Source organism: Cryptomeria japonica, chromosome 3 (genome assembly GCF_030272615.1).
Source record: "Cryptomeria japonica chromosome 3, Sugi_1.0, whole genome shotgun sequence".
Taxonomy (NCBI): domain Eukaryota; kingdom Viridiplantae; phylum Streptophyta; class Pinopsida; order Cupressales; family Cupressaceae; genus Cryptomeria; species Cryptomeria japonica.
In genome coordinates this window covers 859,587,537-859,602,091 of record NC_081407.1, presented here as the reverse complement: position 1 = coordinate 859,602,091, position 14,555 = coordinate 859,587,537, and the positions used below count along the sequence as shown (strand labels likewise).

Here is a 14,555-nt window from a genome sequence, read left to right as displayed (position 1 = left end):
TTGTTTTGTTTTTGAAGTATTTAATTTGAGTTCTCAAATTTAGTGGTACCCATAGTGCACAATGACTAGGGCATTTGTGTTAGGTATAGGTCCAAACATTTACTAGAGGACTATGTATTGGAATAGTTGTGCAAATTTATTGGTACCCATAGTGCACAGTTACTAAGGCATTTGTTTTAGGTATTGGTCAAAACATTTATTAGAGGACTATGTATTGGATTGGTGGTGCAAATTTGTGATGATCAAAGTGAACGATTAACAAAGAAAGAGAGAATATGCATCGAACATCCCCCAAAATGTATAATAAATCCTCATGTGTTTGTCAAAACTACCCGGTGGCTACTTACATGAATAGTAAAATCCATTATCCTTTGTGCTAAGCTAATGTGGAAAATATATAGAAATTCATATCGACTATGGTGCAGAATCATGAGGAAGAAATACATTGATTCAGAGGAACCAAAAAGAATTCTCACAATGGCCAATACAAAGGCATTTCTATGAGAAAGTAGAAACATCATTATAGAAAATTTGACTTTGAAGATTGGAAATGGTAGGAAGGTAAAATTTTGGAGAGACTCGTTGAATGGAGAAATGGTCATTGAAGATGTATTTGAAGATAATGATTGGATAGAAGAATTGGAAAACAGGGTTGGTATGTATCAGACTACATAATATCATCAGGGGATGGGCACTCACGGACAAGATGGCATCAAGATGAAGATAATTGGATCATTGAAGAGAATAGGGATAAACTACACGAAATGCTTATTTGATGTAGTTTAATAATATCACTTTGATGACTTGTAAATATGTTATTATTTACATACAAATATACATTTATATATGTGTTGACAAGACAAAATTATATATTATCATGTGATTTACTTCTAGAAAATATATTAAAAAAACAAGCAAAAGCTCTAAACTATCTTCTTCTTAATCATTTCAATAAATATTGTGGTAGGTGGATTCCCTTAGATCAATAGAGTAGATCAAATTGAGATATATTCTAAAGACAATATTATTTACATGTTAATGACAAATAATAAAAGAATGGTGTAGGATTCTGTCTTGTTACATCAGATTACCAATTGAGATGATTTGACTAACACATATTTTAGCTTCTCTTGAATATAATGCTCTCTTTGGGTTTGCTTGTGCCCTTTACTCACACTCTTAGGACTTGGAGGAGCGGTTATCTTTAAGAATGCCACTCTCGTGTGGCATTAAATACATTAATATCCTATCATCTTATTAGTGCCTCCATTGTCGCAAGGCATACATTGTATTCAATGGTTGATCACGTATTCATATTCCTTCTTTTTCTTATGCGGTGTCAATATTTAACTTCTTCATTTGTCCATCATCTTGTGGCATCACACAAGCATGTGAACGTATTTGGGCCCATTTTGTAATGTGGGCATAATAGATGCTCCTAGATATCGTGGTGTTGCAATTGGATTTTAGATGACTTGAGCTGATCAATAGTATACCTAATTTTGCTCGAAAAATTCGGCTGAACTTAAAAATCTCTTGGGTATCGACGAAATATTGGAACAAGGAGTCTCTTGACATGGTTTCAGAAAAAAATACGAAGAAACCTACATAGAATAACATTTGACTGTAAAAGCCATGTAAATTTGATCTAATGTCTTGAGACACTCCAAATTGTAGTGGTAATTGTATGAAAGGTGTGTAACATTGATCCTATCCCTCATGGTTGGAAAGTAGATATGAAGAGAGACAACCTCAATTGCTTATTTTTATTAGTAAAACTGAACGTGGGTATTTTCAGACATGAAGACAATAATTTCACTTTGTTCAAACCTATTATCATTCAAGAAAGAAAAATAATCTATATAGAATGTGCCTACAATTAAACTACTACTTGATAAAAATAGATAAGTTCTTCAAATTGCTTCTTTCTATTAGTGAAATTGAATGTAGTTATTTTCAGACATCATGATGACAATAATTTTTTCCTTGTTCAGCCTTGTTACCATTAGAAAAAAAATGTCTATGTAAAATGCTCCTACAATGTAACTTGTGTTTTACAAAAATAACTCGCCATTTGAGTAGGTTGAATGTAAGGTAAGTTCTTCAAATCCATCAAAGTCGGTAACATCGGACTTATCCCTATTAGACAATCTACCATCTTAATTGCAAACTACCTCACTAGTTTTGGTGTTGACCTAACTCATTTGCTTGGAATGTATTCTTATTGTACCACTTGTGGGGCATGTATTCTCACTTCATAACATAAAAATTTTGTATGCTTATGATGGTCTTTACCTTAATTTTCATTGTGAAGGTCTTCCTTTCATTGATCCATCAAACTTTGTACTTGCTTATCAAGCTGCCATGGCACATCAATTTTAACCATTAATTTTTCTATAGCTGTGGAACAAAAGGTTGAGGCATCAAAATTGCAGGTTTATGTATAAGAGCAGACAAAAATCAGAATTCTATAGGGTGTATAAGCATTGTTGCACAAATATTAAAAGACAATGGGCGCTAAGGAAGAACCACCAACCCTCATCAAGCATTGCAAAAACTACTTTTCTACCAAATCTTAAGGAAACTCCTGAGAACCCATGGCAAGCATGCATTGTAGATTCATCTAGCCACTCGTTATGTGTTTCTAGCAACAAGATTCTGTAAGTAGTTTATAGTAGCTTGTGAATTGTATGTGTAATCGATACTCTCCCTGCCAAACTGCAATGGATGAAAAGAAAGATGTGATACTCTTGCAGTTCAAAACTAGGGTACACCTTCAACCGAGATTTAAAGACCGAGATTGAAGAGTCACAAAGTCATTCACCATGAGCTGGCAGCTATCAATGAAACCAGGGAGTGGAGATTCAGCAAGGATTCAATAAGTTTCACGTTTGCAGCATTGATGTTTTCCATTATGACGGTTGTGAATTGGATCTAAAAGTTATTTTTTATGTTGAGTAGCTACTTATTAATCAGCTATCTCTAGATGTTATGGATTCTTTTTCCACTTTCTGGTCACAAGTATTTAAGTGTAAGGGCAATCCTTGCATAATGAAGTTCATGTATCTCTAAATGGCATTTTCCATGAATTACTATAATTTATTGTTATTTAATAAAACTTAACAAAAACTCAGAAGTTAAAGATACAAGGAATTGAGACTAAATGCAGCATTCAAATCCTCCACATATAACAAGTTAGATAGCATTATCTTTTCCTTAAGACGAGGGCACACACACAAAGTTGGCATTCAAATAGCTGCAATCCACATTCACGTCAAAATATTCTATACTCGTAAAGTCGTAATGATACAAAAATAAGTACATTTATATATACCATGAGATACTGCAAGCCAGAGCCTACTCATTTTTTTCTTGCTTTGTTCTCTGTTGTTGGCGAGTTCTTGCATGTCTTGCATTAGAATAATGTGAAAATTGTCACAATGACTTCCATCAATGACAAAGAACGATGTCTAACATAATTATTTTGCAATTATAAATAACTCAAAAATATAAATGTTTTCAAATGCAGGCCCACAACAACAGGTATATTTCTTCACAGGAATGTGAGGCAGCAAATGATAATTTCACTCAACTAAAGAGCAATAGAGTTCAAAGATTTCGCATTGTGAATATAAACAATATGCAAAGGCTAAAGACTACACCTGCCTCACAACCCCAGGTTACTTAAATTCTAAAATAGTACTAGGGATCTCAAAAGATTTTCACTGCAGGCTCTGAACATAATTTAGTGCAACCTGGCAAAAATAGATGCAATTATATAACCAATAAATACTGCTACCTTCTTCACAGAACAAATACCAGCAAAGTAATAGATATTCTGATTATCCGACTCATTCTGATTGCATAATATCAACAAGGGTGGATATTGATCAGCTTAATGAATGCAAATTAGCCTTCTGTTAGACCTTTATGGATCTCTACTGAGATTTGTCAAGCCAACATCACAAACATTACCACGACAAAGTGGACATACCCTGCACAAGCAAGAAAACTTCATCAGTTCCATTTCATCTGAGGGAATGTGGTATTTTATACTGCATTTATATATGTATGATATCTTGATCATTTAGTCTGTTGATATTTTGTATTTCCTACACAATCATTTTTATCTATAAAGCTCAGCAACAAGTGAGGAGCCAGCAAATGAGTTGACAAAGGCTGTGTGAGCAATTTCTCAAAGTCAGCACTTGAAAATCAAATGCCTGCGTGGTATTTTAAAGGTCATAAATATAATTGTTAAGGGGCAAATGAAGCAGCCTTTATGAAAACTTAAAACCTGCATAAAGACTCAAGAGCATAACAACTATAAAAAAAGGCCTAGGGAATGGAACATGTGCTGCAATGTTTGCCCTAGAAATAATCCAAGTCCAATGTGGCAAGAAAAGATACCTATGCAGCACGTTAATAATCAGCAATTGGTCAAGAAAGCAACGTAGCACTACCATGTAAAGCAAATAAAGCTTTTGATGGAGATGAATGATAATGCCAGCAATCATGGTGTGAAGCTGGAAAGAACAGAGTTGAAGATCTAAGATAAGCCTCCACCTATGATAGCTGCCAGCTTGGAGAGGTTTTTAACACCAATGTGGGATATAATCCATAATTCTTGCAAAGCAATAAAAACAAGAAGCACATGTGGCATTATAGCCGGCATGGCATGTGTGGCACAGCACATGCAGTCAATTTAAACCTTGCGCAGGTGTGTATAAATATTTAGCTGACACCTAGGTTACTAGTCCTGACATTGGTTTGGGTTTGGGTTCGGGTTCGGGGGTTCAGTTCATGGGTTCGATCAAAAAATATTTGGGGATTGGGTTCGTTTTGGATTCATCAATACTATAACATATAAAAAGAAAACATATATACATATTTTAATATACAATAATACTTACGAGTCTTATACAAAATTAATAGTTCATATATAATATCATAATATAATAATAAAATTATAACAATCATAGTCAATACCATAACAAACCTTATTTTTCCTCTGTAAATATTATATACCAATTCCAAATTTCCTATGAGATGTGATATATAGATGCATTAAAACTAGCATACATATCTTTTAAAACTCCTCAGTCCGCATAAAATGTCTAAGATATGTGAGAAATTGATTAAATAATTATTATTTTTTTTAAATTATATTACTTTAATTTATATTTGTAAAATATTAAGTATGACCCTAACCTTTATAAAATAATATAATTAAAAATTACATTTCCAATTAAAATTTATCATTTTTATTAAAAAAAATTCTAATATAAACTCCAAATTTTAAATTTAATTAAAATTCACTTTTAAAACATTTAAAAAATTAAAATTAAAATTAAAAAGTAAACCTAAATTCTAAACTAAATCATAAAACAAAAAACCTTAAAAAAGAAACAATCATCATAAATTGTAATAGATCAAACTGGATTAATTCCTACCTCTCGTGCCTCTCTTGGTCAAGCTTAAAATTCTTCTGCCCATTGGTCAAGCAGATTCTACATCCCTGCCTTCATCCATCTCTATCGATTCAACCCCCCAACATTGCAATATACCAATTGTTTTGTTTGTCTTCCCACGTTTAGCATCGGATTGTCAAGGCTTAACGATTTACAGAAGAAAAACAAGGGTTTGTTGTGGCAGAAGAAGAAAATATGTAATTAAAAAATAAATAAATAAATAAATTGTGACAAGTTCGCCTGGGTTCGTCCCAAGCGAACCCACTGTGATTTTGAAGAACCCTAGATGGATCCTCGACGAATCAAACCCATGCCAGATCGGACACGAACCTATAGATTCAAAGGGTCGAACCGGTAATATAGGCTGGCGCACTTAATGCCATCATGAAGCCTTGAGTATTCAACAATAGTAACAACAATATTAAGCTAGCTGGGAGCTACAGCCAATAAAATCATGGCACAACATTTGTAAAATTCAGTATGGAACATGAGATAATCTAATGGCCACCTGCCATATCAAAAGAACTCCCAGTAATAATAAAGCTAGTGAAAACTGGGTTCTATTTCTCATCAGTCAACCATTGTTGACTGTATAGACTTTTCCTCATCAACATTTTGAATCACATTCTATGATCTATCATTAAGATGTAAGTGATTAGAGAAAGGCTAAAGAAAAGAAAATGATTAAACTCTTAATCTTTTAAAAAGAAATTAAATATCAAGATGGGCCTGATTTATCATGCAAGTTTGAGATTTTATTTTTACAGGAGCTCCTGTATAGTAGAGATGAAATTATTTTCACTAATTAAATTGTTAATCTTACAGGTGAGCCCATAAAATATATGAAATGAAAACCTCAGCCTTTTCCTACGTATTATTTTATTCTCTGCTTTGTTCAATAAAGCTAAAATCAAATCAAAAAAGGCGAGCCAAATGGTAAAATCAAAAGGAGCTGCTGATATAAATCATATGTTTGCCCTAATATTAAAGCTGATGAGTGGGAAAGGAAGAGAATGACAAACAGCAGGCGAAATTTAGCCAAATGGAGGAATGAACTCAGGGTTTCAGCAGGAAATAAAGGATCCAGAATTAAGAAAGCCATTTCAAGCAGTTATTCGTGGCCAACAGCAGCATTTATAGAGCAATTATGGGATCTACGCAGCCTCTCTATTTTGGGGGTTAGGAGATTACAGATTCTACAGACCCATGTTTTTTGTTTTGTTTTAAGGATAAGTGCTATCTATTAATGGGAATAGCGCCCTATATTAAACTTTATGAATTTTTACATAGGTAAGCTTGTAATGAGCCAACAACCTATTCTTTCATGCATAATTGTTGCCCAATAAAACGATTCTACAGACCCATGTTGCTCAAGCCCTTTTCTGTTTTATTTTGCAAGTTTAGGAGACTCTAATATGTATGGCAGATGCTCATATGAGCCCTGCAAATTATTATGATCTCAATAGTTATCATTTTTAGTTAACATTCATGTTTCCAGTTTATTTAGCATTTCATGAATCTGTGACTGTGTTGAATTAAACGATCAATACAGACAAGTCATGATCTTTCTGTTCCTCTTCTTGTTTTTCATGAGACCAGCCTTTGCTACACTGTGGTTGCAATTTCTTATAAAGTGAAAATCATTCATCCAGAGATTAGCTTTTGTTTTAGCATTTCCTTTCGGGCTTTTCTTCCCCTTTTCTCCTATGAAAGAAATCCAAAGAGCTAACCGTAAATCATACAAGTAGATGGCCTCCCAATCCCATAGGTCATGTCATGAGTCGCACCCCAGACTTACAGACTTCTATGCCTGATATCCACACAAGCGTTGATTTGTCTTGAGAACAAACCTAGATATTAACAAGAACCATATATCTAACAGAGTAAGTGTACCTATGTTTATTTGTATGTCTTAATTATTTATTATTTGCTCAATTTTCGAAAAGGCCCAGACATCTATACATAGGAAAATTGTTTAATTCTAATATCAAATACAAATAAAGTTGAACTAAGAGAGACAGGGACTTAATACTTCTCAACATTAACATAGAATTCAACTCACCATCTCTAATGAAGAAACAACAAATCTTAAAGAATGCCCAAAGTGTTTGGGGAATATAGGAGCTAATGACTAGCGTGTGCTCTTTTTTCTAGGCTCTCAATAATTTTTATCTTTTTCTACATTTTTTTAATTTTATTTTATAAATCTGATTTTTTCCCTATTTTTTCAAAAAATCTTATTGTTTTGGTTTGTCGATTTTTTCCCCAAAAGATTTTTGCTGCTATGAAGTGGAATACCAATTGGGACTAGCAACCAACTTGAAGAAGCATTTTCAACGTTGAGTCTGTTTACTCCTCCTACAAGGTTACTTTAATTATATGGTAAATGGCAGAGTTCTTTGTACTTTGGCATGCATTCTGGATAGGCTGGCCCTATAGAAAATCCATGAATACATCAAGGTTTTCTTAGTGAGTATTCTTTTCTACTTCCAGTGGAAACAATTACTTCGAATCTTCGCCCATCCTCTGACATGGAACATTCACTTGTTGTGGAACAACCAAAGTATGATCAAGTTGTCCTGACTACAAGGAACTTCAATTAGAAAATTCTTATGCCATTGAAGAAAGAAACTTTTTGAAAAGATCATCCATGCTAGACAAAGTACATAACTCTGAGTTAGCACCCTATTATCAATAGCTAAAAGTTTTGCACTTCTTTGATTCATTAAGGGCCCCTGAAGATCTCAAAAAAAAAGTACTACCTGTTGTGACGTTTTCACACCTCGCCCCATTCCAAATGGGGACCCCCTACTTTTTAGGCCCTCTCGGTCTTTTGTTTTGGTTTTTTGGGTCTTTTCGCAACAGTCTCGTCAGTCTCTTTGCTTTGCAGGTGTTTGGGGGATTGAATTGATTAAGTTTGCTTTTCATTTGAGTGAATTTGATGAAGTCTAAGGCCTGTTTTGTCAATTTTAGGGTTTTTGCCTTTCCTAGATTTTAGAGGTTTTTGTTAAGGTTTTGGAAAAACTAAACATATCGCTGGAATCAGGACCCTTCAAGGAACCTCCCAGTAAAATTTGAGCGAAAACGGAGCAACTTTCTATTTTAGAAAGTTCCTATTTTTTAGGGATTTTACTGAGCTCCGGAATGTCGTCATTTTGCCAAAAATCAAACTTACTATTTTTAGTAATTTATCTTTTTAGTAAGTGCTTTCCTGACCTATTTTGTCCAAACCCTAACATTTTGAAACACTTAATATTTGGGAAAATCTATTTTGGCAGGTTCATCCCTGAAGACGCTAAAGACTGAAGGTTCCTGAAGATCATTTCTAAATCTGAAAGAGTCGGAAGGCAGACAAGTTGGATCAAAAAATGGTTAAGTTTGGAACTCCTTATTCCATAAGAGGAAAGCATGCAAAATCATCCAAGTCTGGAAATTCACATCAATCCACCAATGTCATCCTGATCCGAAAATGGCCTGAAATTTGACTAAGTCTGAAAATTTGAAAGATCTTCCAAAATTCAGAAATTGCGTTATGATTCCTAGGGACCTGAAACCACTCTCAAACATCCTGACAATATATATGAAATATAACTTAAAAGTTATATTTCATATATATACTGTGTGCGGAAAAAGCGGGTCAATGAAACTTAAAATGTGAAAATGTGGTCTCAAAGAGGCTTGTTCACACACACCCACAGGACTTCTTGGTGCAAGTTATGGAGTCATGAAGAATGACTCAACTTTCCAAGGTTGGTTCCATGGTTCTCTATCTCACTAGGTCCCTCAAACCAATGCCTTTGCTCTCAGATCACTGAGCAAAGTGGCTTAGGGATGGCAAATGCAAGAACGAGGGATGCTTATGATTGATTTAGTTATGAAAATACGTCCTATCTATGCATGATTCTACAAATGCAATAAACTAGATTATAAGATGACAAGATTAGTAGCAATAATATCCTAACATGATATACTAGTTTATGAGTTAAGCTAATGATAAAGGAAATAGTCTAAAATGCTTATTAGATTAATTCCTATTACAAAGAGAAGCTAGATGTATTAATAAAATTGAGCATAAATGAAATACTTAAAGTTTGCATGGATCCTAAAATGGAGGAATGGGAGCTTTATTTATAGTGAAAATAGGGCAATGGATGGTCAGAATTGAAAGAGTTAATCAAGAGTCAAGTTTGAAAGTTGTCAATCCATGTTTTCAATTTTCACCAATGAAATGGTGACAATTGTCAACATAAAGTTGGCTGAGAGGAGAGGTAAGAAGCATTAAATGCTTGAGAAGACCTCATGGTTACCTTAGGAGGTAAGGGTTAAGGTTAGGTTAGGGTTATCCAATGGATAAAGCTTTTACCCAAAGGATAAACTCTTGTGCAAAGGTTTAAAGGGATAACCATGGTCAAAGCAATGAATGCTTGATGAGACCCCTGGGTTAGATGAGGGTTAAGTTAGTCAAAAAGTCTCCAACCATGCCACTAAGGATTAGTTAACCATTAATGGTTTGAAGACTTTGGGGACAAATTTGTAAGAGTCTTCCAAATTTGGGGGTATTCAACAAGTTAGCTTGTTGAATGGATAAAGACTTTACTCCAAATTTGAGAAGTGACCTCCTCAAATTTAGGGAAAAGGGATAATGGATGGGTTTAGATTAATTGATTAGGATTAGATGGATTCTAGAAGAAATTAGAAATAGGGTTGAGGATGCAAGTGGGAGATGTAGGATTTTGCAAGTGGATGAGGAATAATAGGATTAATTAAAATAAATTGCTTTATTTCAATTTGGTTGCAAGTTGGGAAATTAAATAAATTAGATTTATTCAATTTGGGGTAAACTATTAATTAAGAAGGGTTTTAATTAAATAAAATGATTTATTCAATTAAATGATGTAAAAGGTTCTAGTGAATTTAATAAAATAAATTGAATAATTTACTTAATTAAATAGAAGAATTTGGGTGATTTAATTAAATTAGATTTAACTAAATAGAGGAATGAACATAAAATATTCACTTAGGAATATGGTCATTTTTATACGTCTACATATACATGTCCTGTATTGGTAGAAAACATCAAATTCCTCCTCCACAGTGAAATTCCGCCCAAACACTCAACAAGGTGCCAAAATGGAGGGGTCATGGAGGATTCAGCATTTGATGAAATTCCTCCTCCACAGTGAAATTCCGCCCAAACACTCAGCAGGCCGCCAAAATGGAGGGGTCATGGAGGATTTAGCATTTGATGAAATTCCTCCTCCACAATGAAATTCTGCCCAGGCATGGTGAAGGCGCCAAAACAAGGAAGTGATGGAAGATTCCAAACAAAGTGTGAATTCCTCTGCACATGGAAATAGTGCCCTAGACTAATGGAAAGCGTCAAATTGAGGGGTGCTTGGAGGCATGGAAAATGATCAAATTCCAAGACATGGTGAATTCCATGCTTAAGCTTGAAAATTGAAAATTTGTCTAAGGCATGAAAGTCAAAGGGTCGAGGAGGAATGAAAAGCAAAAAAATCCCCCCGAGAAATTTTTTGAAATTTCCATTTTTAGACACCAAATCTTATTAGAATCCAGAAAGTTTTGCAAATTTGGACTCATGAGATAATTCTCTATCTCCTGGAACCGGGTCCTAAATTTTAGGAAAATTCCTAAAAATAGGAAATGTGGCAAATTGGTGAAAAAGCTCCCTGCGGACATGATGAATTCAAAGAGCACAAAAATTCCATCCTCAAGGAACAAATTTCCAAAATTTCTTCTCTAATTCCAAAATGTGCCCAAGGTTGGAAGCAAGACGTAAAATCAAGGTTCAGGAAGAAAGGTTCAAAATTCAAAAGAATTCCTTCCTCGAGAGATAAATGCGCACAAGGTGAAGAATTCCAGGAAAGTTGAAAAGTTGACTAAGTGTTGGAAATTCCTTCCTTCACAACAGAATTCTTGGAAAAGGTGAAAATTTGGCTAAGTGCTGGAAATTCCTTCCTTCGGGACAAAATTCCAAGCAAGGAAGAAATCACACCCAAGGATGAATTGAAGATAAAATTTCTAAAGCAAGGAAAGAATTAGGGATGAACTGAACAAGAAATTTCCCCTGGGAAAAATTTTGAAAAATCCATTCTCGGGCATCAAATCACATCCAAATTTCAAAATTCTTTCAGATTTGGACTCATGAGAGAATTCTCTCCCTCTTGGACTTGAAACCCTAATTTATGGAAAATTCCTAAAAAATAGGAGATGGCGAAAATTGATGGAAAATCTCCTCCAGAGCAAGGAAAGTTGAGGAGACCTCAACAAAATTCTTCCTGAATCAAATTTTCTCTCCAACAATTCTAGATGTGCAGGAGCGAATATACGACGGCAGGGTCCACTTGCATGGCAAGGATCTATTGAACGCATGCCAAAATATTTGACCAAATGGCAACCCAATCATTGCATGAAGAATTAATGGAGCATCATTCGCATGCAGCCGTCACATTTATGGCATTATGGCAGATTCCCTTCGCATGCAACCGTCACGTTCAGGAGATGATGGTGCATTTATGGCATCATGGGCGATTTTTGCATGAGGGTACATTCATTGCATAATGGGCACTTTTTGAATGTAATGGTTAATTAATGCTTTATGGGTGCCATTTTTGGCAGGATTGTAATTAATTGTATATAGGCTTTATGGGGTATTTATTGTTGATTCCCACCTTGTTGCATCATGTGTGGGGAATCTTTTAGGGTAAACCCTAATTAGGGTTTGCGTGTAATCATGGCCTAAGGTCTATATAAAGGGGTGACCCCCTCATTTGTAAAAGGAGGGAGCCTTGTATGAAATTGTTGCGATAAGTTTTGAGATAATAACAGTGAAACATTGTTCTCTGATGGTGTCCACTTAAGTTATTTTTTCAAAACTTGCATGGTTTCACCTTCCTCACTTAGAGTAGAATTTTATTTTCTCAATTGTTATATAAAGTGTTTTGATTTCAATTGAGAATGTAATGGTGTCTGATGAATTTCCATGGTTCATACTTTTTGCATCTTGTTGATTGTAAGTCGCAATGTAAAGTTAGCCTGAACCCCCAAATTTGTGCTAAGTTCGATTGTGAATAATCTTTTGGATTCCGCCGTGTTGGGTATTCAGATGCACTTTTCTCAATGTGAAAATCCTCCAACATCCTTAGAAGATTGCACCGGTTCTTGCGGAGTTGTAGTTGATCTTGGCGAAACAAAGCTTGGTTTGTTTGGAATTTGTCCACCAAAGCATTAATTGTTGATATCATGGCCCTTAGGAATAGATTTAGATCCTTCTAAACCCTTTCCCCTTTATTTTGAGTTCGTTTTAGTTCGTTCAAAGCAAAAGCATCGCAGAATTGCCATATCTGATGATGGAGTTCCAACCATGGTAAAGAAGTGAAAGAACGATCCAAACGTAAGGCCCCTTGGATTACCAGCAATCACATCAACCAACTGAGTCACATCCATAGCATAAAGGAACCTTGGAGTCGATTGTTTGAACTTCTTGCAATCTTAGCATGCAATCGCACTTTGATCAAGAGAGAGTGAAGTGACTGTTAGGCAACTTTATTTTGTGTTTGACGTAGTCATAAAAAACACGTCAACACTACCCAATATGTTTATGTTAGTAAAATTTTCAGGTTGAAGCCTCTGAGTACGTGTTGTACTAATTAATGCTATAAGGGATCTCATTCATGTTGTATGTGTCGACACAACATTGAAATGAGATTAGAACAAACTTTACATGAAAACAAGAAAAATCTTATAGTGGATTGAATGAGAAAATATTGGAGTGAAAAAAAAGACAATAAAATAGTAATAAAGTATTTTTAACTAGTGTAGAAAAGGGGTAAATTAAATTGAACACTAACATGCCAAATTTATTGATTGTACAACCAATTGGAGACCCGACCATATAGTAAGGAGGAAAGGAAGTATTGGGAAAAATGCACCATACAACCTATTTTACGACCCACCCATAGTACAATCCTTTACTTTTATTAAACACTTCATATGACCCTCCATCATTCTATTTGTTTTATGATTAGCAAATTCTACTGCATGGCACTTTCTTGCCTCCATATTGTATGACATTTTTTTATAGGACAGCCTTCTTTCACTAATCTCACTATACAGCCTTCTATTTTGTTGTATTATTTTCTCATAGCCTTGTCATATGACCATCTACTACTCTTGTACGATGTGTTGTTCCTATTGTACAATCGTCTGCTACTTTTGTCCAACATTTGTTGTTGCTCTTGTCATATAACCACATACTACTATTGTTGTTGTTGTCATACGACATAATACAACCTTCCCACATGCAAATCACATTCCCCTGAGAGATGTCTTCTCCGATCAATGTTAACAGTGTTGATGTATATATCTGCAGGAGTCTCCTTGGGGACCGATTCCGCCAAATATGCAATTGGCCTTCAACCTTGCATATTTCATGTTGCCCGATAATTATCTAAGATGTGTGAATTCTTAATTGTGTGCAAAATAAATATAATAAATATATTTATTAAGGGGCCGACTTTTGGGAAAGTCCACCACCCTTAATGGAAGGATACTTTGCTTTGTATGGATTCAATCTAAGGGAGCCGATCTTTCATGGAGAGTCACCTTGCACAGGTATAAAGGGAGATCGATTGATTTCTCCTTGGCATTTGAATCATACACCAAGCAGACCGAATAAGATACACAACAGATCGGACTTCTAAGGTAGATCCTCTTCATCAGCAATTTGTATATCCTCTTCAGCAGTTCATGGATTATCTTGTGATCATCAAACAGCACATTCAGATCAAACTGTGTGTTATCAAGTGTTTGCTTCTAGCTTCAAGGAGTGAAGCAAATCTATTGTAAAGACAACTTGTTTTCTGATAAATATAATAAGAGACTTTTTGTTGCTGGGTTTTTCACCTTCAAGTTGGAAGGTTTTCCTAGGGTATATACTGTGCAAACTTGTGTAAATCTGATCATAAAAATAACATGGTATCAGAGCCACAGTGAAGATCGTGATCAGATTTCCTTATAACAACGAAGTTCTCTTTCATCTCTCACCTTCAAGGAGTGTTGGTG

The 14,555-nt window shown here is 34.9% G+C and overlaps 1 protein-coding gene across 2 annotated transcripts in view; it reads right to left on the bottom strand.

The window, feature by feature from the left end:
* Positions 1 to 3,469: 3,469 nt before the first annotated feature.
* The window catches only part of LOC131066679 (uncharacterized), a 46,954-nt gene continuing 35,868 nt past the window's right edge, over positions 3,470 to 14,555 (bottom strand). For both annotated transcript variants that reach the window (XM_058001507.2, XM_058001506.2), the window contains one exon: positions 3,470 to 3,995. In XM_058001507.2, the coding sequence (XP_057857490.1) occupies positions 3,929 to 3,995 (67 nt within the window). In that variant the 3' untranslated portion in view covers positions 3,470 to 3,928. The remainder of the gene's footprint in view (positions 3,996 to 14,555) is intronic.